The 16,916-nt window shown below is 29.5% G+C and overlaps 1 protein-coding gene across 1 annotated transcript in view; it reads left to right on the top strand.

Moving 5' to 3' along the window:
- Positions 1-16,916, top strand: part of LOC139487740 (von Willebrand factor A domain-containing protein 3A-like) — a 36,368-nt gene that overhangs the window by 7,098 nt on the left and 12,354 nt on the right. The window contains exons 4-23 of the mRNA XM_071272781.1: positions 245-372; positions 1,047-1,136; positions 1,858-1,912; positions 2,231-2,332; positions 2,642-2,748; positions 3,655-3,780; positions 4,262-4,370; positions 4,615-4,680; positions 5,343-5,474; positions 6,212-6,350; positions 6,790-6,893; positions 7,342-7,517; positions 8,000-8,119; positions 8,354-8,428; positions 8,872-8,966; positions 10,049-10,294; positions 10,589-10,707; positions 11,153-11,269; positions 11,921-12,008; positions 12,693-12,809. Of these exons, the coding sequence (XP_071128882.1) occupies positions 245-372; positions 1,047-1,136; positions 1,858-1,912; positions 2,231-2,332; positions 2,642-2,748; positions 3,655-3,780; positions 4,262-4,370; positions 4,615-4,680; positions 5,343-5,474; positions 6,212-6,350; positions 6,790-6,893; positions 7,342-7,517; positions 8,000-8,119; positions 8,354-8,428; positions 8,872-8,966; positions 10,049-10,294; positions 10,589-10,707; positions 11,153-11,269; positions 11,921-12,008; positions 12,693-12,809 (2,311 nt within the window). The remainder of the gene's footprint in view (positions 1-244; positions 373-1,046; positions 1,137-1,857; positions 1,913-2,230; positions 2,333-2,641; positions 2,749-3,654; positions 3,781-4,261; positions 4,371-4,614; positions 4,681-5,342; positions 5,475-6,211; positions 6,351-6,789; positions 6,894-7,341; positions 7,518-7,999; positions 8,120-8,353; positions 8,429-8,871; positions 8,967-10,048; positions 10,295-10,588; positions 10,708-11,152; positions 11,270-11,920; positions 12,009-12,692; positions 12,810-16,916) is intronic.

The raw sequence follows: 16,916 nt of genomic DNA, 5'->3' as shown, positions 1-16,916 counted from the left end.
ATTAACTTTTGAGCACACATTTTATTGTTGATGTAACTTGGATTATTGATGTTTAAATTCGCAAAATACTCTAAGGCTTTTTTTTTTACAGGCTGTGTGAAATCTTTCATATTCAATAAGTGTAATTTGATTGTTCTCTGTATTCTTTCATATTTGTCAAATATCTTGTTATTTTGCTACATAAATGCTGTTGCTAATGCAATAAATATTTATTCACTTCAATGTTTAAAACCTATCATTTCAGAGATTACAACATGCTGAAGCGGCACTACAGGCTGATTTACAAACGTCAGAAGAATGGTTAAAATCACACTCTATAGAATACATGAAACTTACTCTCAAAGATCTGGTTGATAAAGGAAAAGTATCTGGGTATGGTCTTAATGTAACATTTTCTTAATTAATTCTTAAAATTTCTATGACATTGGTGATTTTGGAAAAGTAATAATGGATGAATTTGATTTACTACAACCTTCATTTTACTTGGAGATAACTTATATCATATTTACAGTGTTTTTATTGCTATTCTTTATACTAGTCAACATGCAAAAATTAGCATACCTTACTTTGCTTTAGTTCTCAAACTTTCTTTCTAATAACCCCTCACCTTATTTCCATTTAGATAAAGTAAGATAAGGATTTCCAAAAAGTTATATCCATTTACTGATCTGTATAAAAAAAATTTGAAAAAAAATAATAATCTTGAAATTTTTTACGTTGGACTAAATGTAATAGATGGATTGATTGTTGGTGGTTAATTCCATTTTCAGCATTATTGACTACATCCCAGCAGTCAGTTTTTATCTATGGATGAAGCTGGAATACCAGAGAAAACCACTGACTTCCAGCCAAGAGACTGACAATCCTTAGTCAACTAAGATTAGAGTCAAATGCACCTGTCCCTTTCAAAATCACAAACTCAATGTGACTAGCTAGTGATGCAGTAGATTAAATACTTAGATCAGTAAACAACTAAGGCCCCTTGTTATGAAAAAAGAGAATGTTCTGTAGACAAGTATATTTCAATAACTTTATTTCCATTTCAGACTGAAACCAGATCATAAGACAGGGAAAGCAGTACAACATATACAGTTTGATGCTTATGATGTCAATGAATTTGAGTATAAATTGAATGTGTAAGTTCATTATTTAGTCTTAAATAATCATAGTACACATTCAAATTTGTTATGCAGCAACCATAAGACAACTGTCCATCCAAGTCACAATGTATAAAAAGTAAACCATTATTGGTCAAATGTGGCTTTTAATACGAAGCTTTGGCTCACACCAAACAGCAAGCTATAAAGTGCCTCAGATAAATCAACTACATTTATAAAACTGTATGATTAAGATATGAGCCTCAACATATTAAATGCTGAGGTTTGTAAACAGTCGCCAAAAAGGGGAGCAAAAACTTTAAAATGTTTGTCTCAAAGCACATTTGATCTTTAATTCATAGATTGGCATCTGCTGTATTTGAAAATGTTGGAAGTGCCATTTTACAATCTATAAATATTAATTATGAAATTAATGTTTTCGAAGCTTGCAAACTATATTTGAAGTATTATTTTGCAATGGATTATTGAATTCCATTTCAGTATAGAGAAACCCTATACTTCATTTAATAGTTTCTTTAGTAAGGAAATCCACAAAAAATGGTTAGTCACAATTATTAATAAATCCATAAACAAGTCCACATAAACCATTTAGGTCTTCACATATTCAAGTATTTATTCATTCTTGCCTTTGGATTTTTTTGGTTTAAATGTTTCTAATAGAGGTTTAACGAGAAAAGGCTTTGGATACACAAAAAATATAAATTGTTATTTTTATTAATTTTTTTTGCATATTTTACAGAGCTATAGAACAATTTACAAAGAGGATCAAATGGAATTTACAAGGCAGTAGAAGGGTAGGTATTGGTTTGTTTTCTTTCAGGAAAAAAAATAACACAATGCATTTCAAAATGACATAATACTTGTTATTTGCAGTAGAATCGAAGAAAAAAGACTTGTAAGCAAATTATTTGTCAATTGAGTATTTTTTGATATTGCTGATTTGGTAATTGAAAATGGTAGATGGGTTAAACCAGTCACATTAGTGATAAAGTTCTTCACAGTTTTACATTTACTTTCAATTTATTATACAAAAAAAATGGGGAAGAGGTGGGTGTACACTTGTAAGTGCTGAGAAACTTAAAACCTCATGCCACCATTTTGATATATTTCAGATATTTGGAAACCTTAGAGCCAAAAGATTGGCTGTTGTTGTTGACATGTCCGATGCTAATGCAGGGTTTGGTAGACTACAGACCCTACAGGAAAATCTTGTCGTAAGTTTTATTGCAAACAAAATTCATAATTTGTTGCTCCCCAATGTTGAATATTCTGTCATGATAAAAGGTTCATAGTTATATCAGTAGATAAACACAATAATAAAAGATTGCAGTGGAAATAAAAAAAGTGTTATCTGATGTCTTTGCATAGAAGAATGGAGCTGTTAAGTGCATTACGATGACAATTGAAAAGATTGAACTCCTGTAAATCTATTGTTTGAATACCTGAAACAATATTTTTATATTATTGGTAAAAGTTTTATTTTATTAGACTTTATTCATATTTTTACACTTTTCTTTCTATAGCACTTGCTTGATGAACAGTTATCAAAGGCGACTTCTGTTTATCTGATGTCCTTCGGAACTGATATTGACCCACTATGGCCAGTATCTAGGGATGTCAATATTAGAATGTAAGTAAATATATATATATGTATAAACATTATAAGGGAGGATAAATATAGAGTCTACCACTGCATCGAGTGTAATACGATATTTATCCACTCGAGACAGTTAAATTATCAAATTTAAAACGTGATGCTTGCCGAGCGTTTTTAATTATTTAAAATTTAACTGTTGAGAGTGGATAAATATCATATTACACGAGATTTTGTGGTGGAATCTGTTTCTCTAATGATTTTCAAACAATACGCAGGCAAACTTATTGCTTCTTTGCGACTGATCTGCAAAAAAATTTACATATAAAATAAAATTAAGAATAAAAATGGGGAATGTGTCAAAGAGACAACAACCCAACCAAAGAGCAGACAACAGCCAAACCACCAATGAGTCTTCAATACAGCAATAAACTCCAACACCCAGTTAAAGAAACTTACATGAAACTGCATGAATATACAGAGAATTGGCATTCAACATTAAAAAACAATAAACATGCTATCTGATAATTTTTACAAAGAGGTATATTGTATCATACAATTATAGTCTTTTGATCTTCATATCTGGCATAGAAGTTGATAATAATAATAACCTTAGAAAAGTTTATACCATTCTACCCCTAATACAAAAATCCAACATAAAAATACATTTTTTTTTTGTAATGTTGCATTTTTTATTGGCTCTCAGAATATTTGAAATTAAAGAAATTCCCACCTGCATTTAATTTGATATGGCCTTTAACTCTTCAAAAAATTCTAAATTCTAGATCATTAGTGTCCTTTATTCAGGAAAAATTGTCTGTTTCAGCATCTTAAATGTCTATATATTACAAGAAAGAATAAACACTTAAAAATAGAATATATATTCTATGTTCATGTGAAATTTGAATAGATAAATAACATGATGTAAATGAATAATTCCAGAATAGAGGAAGGTAAAGAATGGGTATTACGTATAAGACAGAGTGGAGGATGTAATCTACTGAAGGCCATGAAACATGTTATGAAGCTTAAAGACATCGACTCAGTTCTCCTTATCTCAGGCAGTGTGTAAGTAGATAGTTACTTTGTTTCAAAGAATACCTGTAGGTTTATATGCTTTCTTTTGTTGATTGTTTGTGTCACCAAGTATTTTTGAAATATTATATTTTTTTCTTTATTGTGTGCAAATACTTTGTATTTTAATCTTTGATGCAACTTTGAAAAAATATGTTCAAATATGATGGATTGAGTTTGACTTCCTTGAAATATTTGCATTTTCAATTTTTTTGTTTTTGATTATTTTTGAGAGTGTAAAACCAGGAAATTGGGCCAGTGCTCAGAGCACAAAATTTGTGCTTGAAACATGAAATTAAGCATTTTGATTGGTTGATTTTAGAGTATGAGTACAAAAAAACTCGAAAGTTTTATGACTTGAAGGCCAGATCTACTATTTAACACTTGTCACTTTATAAGTTGAATTATATTAATGATTTACTACTGTCATCAGAATAAAATAGTTTAATGAAAAAATGTATATATATTTTTGTAGTCCAGATCAGACAACTGAAGTGTTATGTGATTATATACATCAGATGGGTGTTGGTCAACATATAGAATTAAATTGTGTGGCCTATGATTGCAGTAATCAGCTAACAAATGTAAGTAAAACATTCTAGATTGGATTAATTGTTTTTAAATTTCCCTTTAATAATAAAAAATGTCCACATTTGCACAGGCCAAAAAGCATAGTAAGTTGAAAATGCTTTTAAAAACTTTGAAAATGAAACAGTTAAATTTTGCACTTCATTCACTCTAGTCTATTTGAAATCAATGATAAATGTTTAGAATAATTCAAGAGATGATTTAAAATCCTTGTACATGTATCTTTTTTATATTTGACAGTTAACATTAAGGAATTTGGCAGAAGCTTCAGGAGGTTCATATCATTGTTATACAGCAAGTTGTGAGGTATGTATGGAGTTATTTACCCTGTAATCAATTTAGGCACTAGATATAAATTAAAGATTAAGCTTGTAAAAAAAATTGAAATGAATATGAAAAGTTTTATTTATACACATATGGATACAAATGATTCAGATAGTGGACAAAGAAGTAATATTATTAGAAATAAGGATATTAAATGATTAATGTATAATGTGTTCAATGGAAAGGTGGCATGATGATATGGAAAATTTTGAACCACTACCCAACTTTGCCAATTGCTGTTGATATACTGATTGTAAGTCTTCCAAAAAAACACCTTTTATTGAAATTTAAATCTGCAAGACATGATAACTTTCTATCCTGTACTATTGTATGTCAACTGAATCTGATTTGAATACCAATCCTGTCTCCATGCTTTACTAACAAAAATGTGTCTTAAACAAACTTTTAAAAATTGGGAGGAAAATGTTTCATTTGTGACATAATTATCAAACAGAATGTACTATAAAACAAGTACTCTTAATTAGAAACAACAAGTTTTTCCTATTTTAATCAACCAAATTCTGAAGAAAAAAAAATACATTTCAAAACAAAGTATAGTTTTGTAGACAAAGAACACATAAGATCTTAGGAAGGATAGATAAATGACTTAAATTTCTTTAGAGTAAATGTTTATGTTATTGTAGGAACAAATTTATACTGGAACAGAGATAAGTGTTATATTGAAGGAAATTCAGAAAGCCCAGGATGTGATCAACAAAATAAAGGAAATGAGACAGGGAATGATGGGAAGTGCTTTAGTCAGTATTATAAATGAGGTAAACATGGGAACAAGGTGTCTGTCAGGGTTTCTTTCAGTTTTAATTTTTATTTTACATGTATCAAAGGTGATAATAAAGTTAAGTGCCAAATTTTGTTTTTGATATTGCTATTATTTAATAAAAATTAGAAAGTGATTTGAAAACCATACAAACATGTGTTTTCTTCAACCAAAGGAACAGTTAAAAATCAGGACATCTTGAAATGAAAATTCTTAAAAATAATATTGAATTATTGTTTCTTAAAAAAAGAAAAAGATGGCTGCCGACGTTTATGGTCGTGTTTTATCGTCTAGTGATTTCAACAGTGAATTGTCTGATTTAAATAGAACTACAAACATTGAAAATGAGCCTGATGGTTTACAAGAAGTTCACGATGATACTTTCAGGGAGTATTTACCCCAAAACAGCCAAATTGTTGGTTCAATTTCTCAAGCTGTGTCATGCACATGTTATTCAGTTTGTAGCAGAATATAGTCAATCTCTTATACAGTGTTATTAGATGTGTCAATACATGATGTGTCACTGCATTTATACTTGAAATATTGATTGTATAAACTATTTATATATTATCTGTTGTGTTTTTACCTTATATTTTGCTCTTATACTAATATTTTGTGTGTAATTATGTTGTAACGTTTACTTATATTCACTTATTGTATGTTCATTGAATCTCATTTAGTTGACAATACTCAGTTTGTTACATACATCTGAAGAACTTGTAATTTCTATTTTAGATATCAACAGAGGTATCCAAACTACCACAGTCCAGGTTCTTACCTAGACCCCCAGGTCATGATTTACAGCTTAAAATAGAAGTGCCAAAATTCTTAGCTAGATGTTCAATTGAATGGATCAAACAACATGGATTGAAAGGTAAGAAAAATGTTTTACTTAATTAAATCATTACCTTTGATTATGGCATTATAATGAATGCATTATATTTAAGATACCCTTTATCTGAATTTTTTTCGCATCAGTTTTATTCACGATTTGATGAAGAAATATGCAGGTTATATTTTAACTGTGTATAATTTTCGCTGAATGAGAAGATACAATTGAAAAAATCTCTGTATAGTATGTTAAAAATGTTAACAACATAAATTTGATTAACTGAAAGATAATAAATTTCATATGAATATATGTACTACAAACTTTTTAAAATACACATATTCAGAGATCTTTCAATGATAGAATCAAGTTCATTGCCGCATGGTAAAAAATAAAGGTTTTAATCAAGGTTGTGCTGGTATTACAGAGCATTTGAAAGAATATTTGTTTAAATATTAACATATTTTATTTTTAATATTTTCAGCAAGAAAATTGGATTTGTATCAAGTTTTAGCACCCAATGCCTACTCTTACAAAGAAGAATTTATACCTGTTATAAAGAAAGCTGTTCAGTCACAAGTTCATGAGGTAATTATCTCCCCTGATCTGTACACTACATTCTTCTCTTATTTTCTTTGTCTTATTGGCAGTAAACATAACATTCAGGAATTTCAGCTTTTAGAAACTATTAACTTAACTGAAAAACAAAATTATATAGTACATTCGAAAATAATTAAATGCTAATTTGGAATTTTGATGTTTCTTGTGTAAACTATAACAGGAAATATTGACATTTTATTCTATTCTTTTTTTTAAAACCTGACTTTTTGTAGAAGATTCCTGTTCATAAGTAAATTATTTCTCAGCCAAAAAAAAAAGCTCTGCTTGTAATTTTGATGACACCACTCAAGTTTTAAATGAAAATTGACATTAAAGTTTTTAATTTGCATTTAGTGCACATTTTGGCAGATATTAGAATAGTAAACAGATGCTGCATGAACAGATTTTAATAAGAATACAATAAAAACTATTTCAGAAAGCTATGGTACAGTTCCAATGGCATGATGGTTCTATGAAGAATGTTCATGTGGATATGACCCAGCTGTTTGAATATCAGAAACAATTAAATTCTGGAGTTGGCCTGTATGAAAAAAGAATTGATTGGTTGGCCACCGGTAGTCGTAGAATTTTTGGAACTGTTGTAGATAAAAAGTAAGTCTACTTATTGTTTTTATCTCGCACAGATATTAAGTGACATTTTTTTAGATATGCATATGTTGCATCCAAATTAATATTTTTAATTTATTGTTAATATCTTAAGTAAATTATAATAGATACTGGTAGATTGAAACTTTAAATATAGGCAAGACAAAATCTACAAATAAGTCTATTCTCAAAATTGTAAATCAACTTCTTATTTGAGATATTGCTCTTTAATTTGTTTTGTATTTTTGGTCATGGTTGAAAAATAAAGGAAAATAAAAAAAATACTAAACTTTGAGGAAAATTCAAAATGGAAAGCTCAAACACATCAAAAGTATGGATGACAACTGAAGGTGTACATAGACCTAGGTGAGCAACACAGGCACTTGAGAGCGTAAAGTTTATGAAAATTATTGTCTCAGAATTTTGGGTCTTCTGAAGTGTTCATTTTATATCCTGTTATTAACTTGACATATATTTTTCTATTACAGTGTAGTTATTCTGATAGATATGTCTGTATCTAATGTCAACTATTTAGTCCACATACAACACTCAATACGGTTATTGATGGAACAACAAATGGCCAACAAAAAGTTCTTCAATGTCATTGCGTAAGTATAAACATCTTTTATCAAATGTTTGATTGATGATTTTTAGTTGGATCACATTATTTGTCTGTTTTTTTTCCCCTATTATTATACAATTTTTTATAAGGTGAAGTTGAGCCTATATCTCTATTTCATAAATCTTAAATAAGCATATATGTTTTTAAGATGCATTTCAAAATTTGGCATATTGTTATATTTTACAAATTGATGACTTTCACATTTTCCTTTTGATTTTAGATTTGGAAGTAAAGCTGTTGCATGGAAACCCACAATGATGAAGCCTACAGAACAGAATCTGCAAGCTGCATGGAAGTAAGCTTTAATATATAAAAGAGTATTTAGAAATTTGGTTAAGAGAAAATTTAGATTGGAAATAAGGCAGTAATTGTGACTAATTTATAACACTTTTATAAAATTTGTTTATAAATTAATATATAAAGATCTAGAGATTACATAACTGCATTATATTTTATCTCACCTAAAACCCAAAAGGGTTACTCATGATTAATCTTATGCCCATTTAATATCATTCTTATTTCCCTAGTTGATTCATGTGTTCATTATTATGTCACATGAATTTTCAAGCTGTCAGAAGTGGCAAAAGCAATGAAAGTACATGAAAACTAAAAGCTTTTACTTACAATTTTAGTTAAACATTCCAGCATATCAATTTGCTTCTTAAGTCATTGACAATTTCATCTGTGTAGATTTTTATTGTATAACTAAGAGATATTGATACTGTTTTAAATTTCCAGATGGATTTTAGACTTACAGTGTGGAGGGAGCAGGAATTTCCTGTCAGCATTTAAATTGGCTGTAGAAAATGAAGAAGAAATCAAACATAAAATCAGTAAGTTATTATTGTTGGAAAAAACAAGCAAATGCAAGCTTATTATGGAAGTGAAATTAAATGATTTCTTTATTTGTAAGAAACTGACGAATTTAATTATCTTATTAATTTGGGAATATGTAGCATGTAAATGACTCATATCTTTCTTTTATGAAAATTAGAAGATGTGATTTGATTGCTAATGAGAAAACTTTCCACAAGAGACCAAATTACAAAGAAATGAACTATAGGTCACTGTGAGGCTGTACCTTTATACTTTTGATTTTTTTTTTACAAGTTGAACTTTTTTTTGTACAAAACAATTCTCAGGTATTATATGGTTTTAAACTGCTATATGTGAGAGAGGGATTAACAAATACTTGATATAAAAATCATGTGGTATGATCACATGCAGAAAATTGTCACTACTTGCATACCACTGAATTTATTGTGTCTGAAGTATTGTCAACATGTGATATCTAAGATTTTAAATATTCACTGTACTTGTTGATGTATTTTACAGTTAGGCCAAATAAAAATATATTTGTGGTTCCAGTAACCCGACCGACCCTAGTTAAAAACCCAGACCCTAGAACTTTTTTTTTCATTTCTGAAAAATAAATTTTCAAACTATCAAATTTTGAGGATTGTGAATTAAAATAATTAAATTCATAGATTTCTGTCATCTGAATTTCCATCACAAGTATCTGTTATGGCCAAAATGCAACAATTCATAACAGAATGCAACAAAATTAACTAAAACGTATCATGACTGTTTATTTTACAACCAAACTCATGTAAAAATGGGGGACTTCCGGTTGGGGCATGTATAATACCAGAAACAATTTCGGTAAACACACGATTTTTTTCCGGATTTTGACATTAAAAACTAAAAAAAAAAAAAAATTGCCAACCCACCAACCCTATTTTTTAAAAGTATGTAACTTGAACCACACATATATATTTTTATTTAGCCTTACAATGGTAGTTTTATAGCATGATAAAAAGAAACTCCATGAAAGTATAATTGAATATATGTTTTCATTTACTTGCATTTTACAAAATATACAATATTGATTGAACATTTTACTTCTGCTTGATAGTTCCAGAAGGAATTTACCTTTTCACCAGTGGAGTTCCAGATCAAAGTCAAGATATGTGTATGTCCTACATTGAACAGGCAACCAGTGGAAGGGGGATGAAACTTCACTGCATTTTATTCAATGTTGATGACTATGATGCTAATGGTGCTATACCTGGTCGCTATGCCAACATCACACGAACGGGAGAATGCTTACGTAACATGGCACATTGTAGTGGTGGTAGATTCCATTGGTTTAGAGAAACAGGTGAATACCAATAAAAACACTTCTTTTAAGTCAAAAGAAAATTCATGGTTTAATGCATTTATATTTTATTTGTGCAGTCCATAATATTATCACATTTATTACCGTAACTTCTTTACCTTAAATGTATAGGCTTAAATGAACAAACAATATTATCATATTGCTGATAACCCAACACAGCATTTTTTCAACAATGCAATTTTCTTTTAATTATTTTTTAACCTTTAAAATCCAATTTCGACTATAGAGATGTTTTGGATGTTACCTCTAATGAGTTAAATCTTTTAATTTTCACAGGTATAATTGAGAGTGATGATATCCAGTACATTACAACGGAGATAGACAAAGCTATGAACTTCTCCAGAAAAGTACAAATCCTAATTGATTCTGTCAAAAAGAAATACAGAAATAGATATGTAAGTTTTGTTTACAGTTTATTAAGTTGTCAAAACTCCTTCAGCTATAAAAGCTAATTGGAACTGACTGAAATCATATTTAAATGTTTTCTGTTGTCCAAAGCTGTATATAAAAAATACTTGTTATTTTTATGATGCTAATAAAGATATGTGTATCAAATATTTGAATGAATGTTCTTATTATTGCCATACTCACACAGTATTTACAGTAATTGTTTTGTTATAGATTAGGCCGTTAGACTATACAGTATGGATTTTTCCCATTGTTGAAAGCCATACTGTGGTTTTAAATAACTTATTTTCCGTTCATTTGAACTCTAGTGGACAGTTATTTCATTAGCTATGATACCACATCATATTTTCATATAGTCATTTAAATTATTTTAGGGGAGATAATTTTAAACAATAACATGTACACTCATGTTTATCTTGCTTTTCATTTTAGAACCACCAGTATATGGATGATATAAAGGCATTGCCTGCCCCTGAGTCATTCAAACTTAGAGCTATTATGTCTGGTGGATCTCCAAACTATTCTCACTCAGCTAGATCAGAAAAACAGGTACAAATTTTATGATGATTCCTAACTTTTTGTTTCTTATTATTGACTGAGAAAATTGTTTAACTTAATTTTCATTGTAGAATTTTCTTAGTAATTAAGTTATATAGATATAGTAACTGACATACACTTTTTCGCTATTTGTCCTCCATTACTGGAAATCACACAGGTTCCCGTTGATTTTGACGTCATAAAGCAAAATATCTGACGCCACAATGGAAAAGTGATTGTGGTGTGCGTCAAAAGTTCAAGCGGCCGGGTCAGCTGGGATTAGCGATAAGGTGTATTCTTTGGTGATGAAGATGAAGTCTTATCTTTCTACGACATAAGAAATACTAATTTTTCCAATATTTTGCTGCCTTTTAAATTAGAAATATATGTTACTGTAAACCAACTTATTTTTATGACTTTCACAATTAGAAAAACAAGGTGAATATAAATTGTTTAGAATGTGAAAAATGTGATCTTTCCTTATTAGAATAAATCAAGTAAATTAGATAATCGTGAAATTAGATAGACATGAAGTAGACTAAAAAGGGTAAAACACAAAATAAATTATCAGTGTAAATAAGTTGGTTTACTGTCATTGAAAGCAGCTATATTTTTTATAATATAATTTCATGTGACAATCTTTTAAAATAACTTTATCAACAGGAGACAGCAGAAACAGAAGCCAAACGTTCCCTTCATCTACGACGTCCAATGAGTGCTCCAAGGATAAGGGATCAGACCAAATCTGAAGGTAAGGGTAACAGCTATAACAATAAGAACAGGTAATATAAGAACAAGCCCCTAAAAAGGATTGACTGGTTTTTGGAGGGGTACATTGCTCTCGAGCATCTTATGTGGTTTTATGCTCCATTTATGGGCATTATGTTTTCTGGTCTGTGTGTCTGTTCCTCCATTTGTCCATCCTTTCGTTCGTCCGTCTGTACCGTTTCAGGTTAAAGTTCTGGTTAAAGTTTTTAGTCGTGGTAGTTTTTGATGAAGTTGAAGTCTGATCAACTTCAAATTTAGTAAACATGTTCCCTATGATATGATCTTTCTAATTTTAATGCCAAATTAGAGATTTTATCCCAATTTCCCAGTCCACTGAACACAGAAAATGATAGTGTGGATGGGGCATTCGTGTACTTGGGACACATTCATGTTTTTTGTTGTATGTTAATTTTTCTTTCTAACTGTAAATTGTGGATAGTATAATCTCACTTCTTTATTGATTGGTTTTTGAGGTCATTAATAAGGATGCTGAAGCTGCAAAAACTATCATATAAAATAAGTTGAAATTCTGAATCCATTCATTGAAATATGTGATATGAAACAGATTAAATGCAACTGTAAAAAAACCTTGTTCACATCATTCATATATAATAATAGTCTACAATATTGCAATTTCTTATAAAAATATGGATAATTTATGTTTCAGTATTTAAAGAAAGACCAAAATCAGCATCAAAAGATCCAATGAAACATTTGAAATCAAAAAAGATAATGACTGGAAGTTTCTTCCTGGATAATAAACAACCTGGTGGGGATGGCACAGGTAAACAATTTTAAATATGTCCTTATGAGGATTGCAATAAAATCATTTATTTTCCTTATATACATTGTTCAATTGACTTTCTTCATTTAGTTACAGATAAATTTGTCATTTAAAATCCATTAGTTTTGAGACATTTCGAGAAGATTTGATTGGGTCAAACAATTACTTCATGAATTTTGAATTTCTATTGTATTTGTGAATATTCTGTTTAAATATTTTAATGATTTATATCTTTCTGAATAAAAGAATGGTGATCATTAATAAGGGACAGTTTAAATAAATAAAAAAAATAAGGATTGCTAGATATATTTTAAGGTTAGCAATGTTCAAAGAACCAGGAATCAATTTCACAAAACATCGTAAGTTTAAGTCTTAAGTGTTATACTTAAGACTTTCCTAAGTGCAATCCTAAGACAATTTCACAAAGCATATCGTAAGTTTTAATCCTACACTTAGGACCACTCTTACGATTAAATCTTAAGTCTTATCTTACGACCACTCTTAAAATATAAATACCTTAGCAACGTACTTTCGTTTCATCGAAGCATGCGCAGCGGTGTCTCCCTATGTAAACAAAACGGGACGGAATACTTTCCACGTAGATCTGATGGAAATAACAAAAAGAAAGCCACACTATTCAGAGAGTGAGCTTCTTGTACTCTCTGGCACAGTTACATCCAACATTCCTGTGATTAGGGGAGAGTTCGGGCAAAATCCTGACTATCCAAGACAAAAACAAGTACCTGTTGGGCACAGGTTGTCGAAAGGTGCAAAACTGTTTTTTTTTATTGCCCATGTAAGATCATGTAACAGTATGGCAAAATTAGGAGAAAAAAATGGTCTACCCTTCATTCTATAGAAAAAGTGCAATTACTTATTTATGCCTTTATACATGCAAAGAAATTGCTTCGGCCGTTAAATTAACTAATGTTGATCATTTGGTACATTGCACAGGACCGGGTCCACGTAAAATAAGAAAAAAAAACTATCGTCATTAGCTTATATTGTATTGAATATGGCAATTTGTCATATTTATTACTTAAACACATACTCTGATTTCTTTTTATACTGATTCCCCTATCCGATGGGTGACTGGGACACCTTTTGAAACAACCAAAAACGGTAAGTAAATCTATACATGAAATGGTTGTTTTGTGTGACACTTCCCCAATGGCCATTCTACATCTACCCGGGGGATACTCACTATATTTATGATACCGGGGCGGGTATGTTCCGACACACGGGGTTGCATTTTCAGCTAAATTGTTTGAAATTGGGTTATTATGTTTTTTTCTCCTTGCATTTGAAGGGGTCAGATTTGACTATCTAGAACGGGGTATTATTAATGTATTTTGGAACTATGATTATTGTTTAATCTATCATGTTTATAGAAACATTAACCAAACTGTGTAATTATAATAGAAGGTTTTCAGGCTAACAAAAAGGTTTATTATACAATTGACAATAGCAAATATTAAAAAATGAACAGAATTCATAAAAAATTGTCAATTTCCTCATGGAATGTACATGGCCTTGGGGATAAAATGAAAGACCCAATGTTTCTGGATTTTTTAAATAAAGATATAAATATATTGTTAGAAACCTGGAAGGGGGGGTCAGAAGATTTTAAAATTGAAGGCTATAACATTATCTCTAAAGTACGCAAGAAAACAAAAAAAGCCAAAAGACATAGTGGAGGCATTATAGTCATGATTAAAAAACAATTTTACAAGGGGATTTCTTATCTTAAAGATGCTACGTCATCCCAGAATAGATTATGGTTAAAGCTTGACAAGTATTTCTTTGGACTTAAACAAGATTTATATCTTTGTGCTGTTTATATTCCCCCTTTTTCATCAGCACATTATGATAGTGACTTGGAAAATCTTGAAAATGAAATTAGTTCATTTTCTATTGAAGGACAAATTATTTTAATAGGGGATTTTAATTCTAGGACTGCAATGAAAGCAGATTACATAGAAAATGACTCAGATGAAATAAATAATTTTGATGGTATTGACCTTCTTCCAGAGAGCTATATAACTGATATTGATATCAGAAGAGTAAACCAAGATAGCACTTTGAATACATTGGGGAATAAATTACTTGAATTATGTTCGTCCTCAAGGCTTCGTATACTTAATGGTCGTTTTTTGGGAGATTCCCTGGGATATTTTACTTATATGTGTAATACTGGGTTCAGTACAGTTGATTATGCTATTGCAAGTGAGAGTCTCCTACCTGAGGTAAAATACTTTAAAACAAATGACTTTACATATTTATCAGATCATGTTCAAATAAACTTATATATGAATTGTTCTATTATATCAGATACATGTATGAAGAAATGTTTAGATGAGAAGAGATGGCATTTGATAAAATCATACAAATGGACAGAATTGTCATCTTCAAAATTAATTGATGTTCTATCAACAGAAAATGTTAAAAAGGAAATTTTAGATTTAGAGATGGAACATTTTGATAGCAATAAACTAGGCGTTGATGGTGCAACTGAAAAACTAAACAAAATTTTACAAACTATTGCAGAAAATACATGTAAAGTCATATCTAAACCAACAAAAAAGAAAAAGAAAAAAATTAAACAAGTATGGTCAGATAATGTAGTATATGAAACAAAAAGACAAATAAACTATTTAGGAAATAAAATCAAGAATAACTTAAATGACAAAAGTTTAAAATCTAAATATTTTGAATTATGTAAAAAACTAAAAAAAATGATTAAACAGAAAAAATTTGAATATCACCAAAAACTTTATAAATCACTTTCAGATAATTTAAAAAATAATCCAAAAGAATACTGGAATGTTCTAAAGGCAATAAAAAAGAAACCAAATATTGAAGAAGATATTCCTGAAATTTTAATGAATGAAAATAAAATCATAAAACATTTTCAGGATCAGGGTACACCAGCCTCATATGATAAATCCTTTGTAAATAAACTGGAACGTGAACTAAACATTATAGAAGATAATATTGAATTGAATATGGAAACTGATGCACCAATTACATTTGCTGAAGTAAAACTGGTCATTTCAAACCTAAAAGTAAACAAATCAGCAGGTCCAGATAGAATTGTGAATGAAATACTCAAACACTCACAACCTGTGATAATTAATTCTATTGTAAAAGTTTTTAATTTGATTTTAAAGACAGGTAATTATCCAGATTCTTGGAAATTATCTTTCATGATCCCTTTACATAAAAAAGGTGACAAGTTAGACCCTAATAATTATAGAGGCATTTCTCTTATAAGTAATCTACCAAAAATTTTTAATGCCATATTAAATAATAGGCTAATCAAGATTGTTGACAAACAATTAAGTGATTGTCAGTTTGGTTTCAGAGAAAATCACAGAACAGCTGATAGCATCTTTTTATTAAAGTCCTTGATTAATAAATATTTACATAAAGAGAAAAAAAAGATTTATGCCTGCTTCATAGATCTGAAAAAGGCTTTTGATTCAGTATGGAGAACTGCTTTACTTTATAAATTATGTAAAATGGGAGTTGGCAAGTCTTTTTATAGAGTTATAAAACAACAATACTTAAATACTAAATCATCTTTAAAATATAAAGATTATGTATCAGAATATTTTAATATTGCTAGAGGGGTTAAACAGGGAGACACACTAAGTCCCACTTTATTTAATGTCTTTATAAATGATATTGTAAAAAATTTTGAGGGAAATGATTCAAGTCCCCTTAAACTTATAAATAGTAAGGTAGGATGCCTTCTTTTTGCGGATGATCTTTTAATCCTATCAGAATCAAAAGAGGGTCTACAAAACAGTTTAAATAACGTTAAATTATATTGTAACAAATGGCAACTCTCTTTGAATACAAACAAAACTAAATCCATGATTTTTAGTCAGTCAAAACATAAAAGTGAAACATCACATATTTACTATGAGAATAAAGCCATAGAGAGTGTAACAGAATATTCATTTTTGGGAATGTTGATAAAATGTAATGGAAATTTATCACAAAGTACTTTAGAGCTGACAAAAAAAGCAAAAAAAGTATTTTTTGCAATAAAATCATATACTAAATCATTGAATAATCTACCTATAAAAGTAGCAAATAATC

Source organism: Mytilus edulis, chromosome 9 (assembly GCF_963676685.1).
Source record: "Mytilus edulis chromosome 9, xbMytEdul2.2, whole genome shotgun sequence".
Lineage (NCBI taxonomy): Eukaryota > Metazoa > Mollusca > Bivalvia > Mytilida > Mytilidae > Mytilus > Mytilus edulis.
This window is presented reverse-complemented; position numbering and strand designations above follow the sequence as displayed.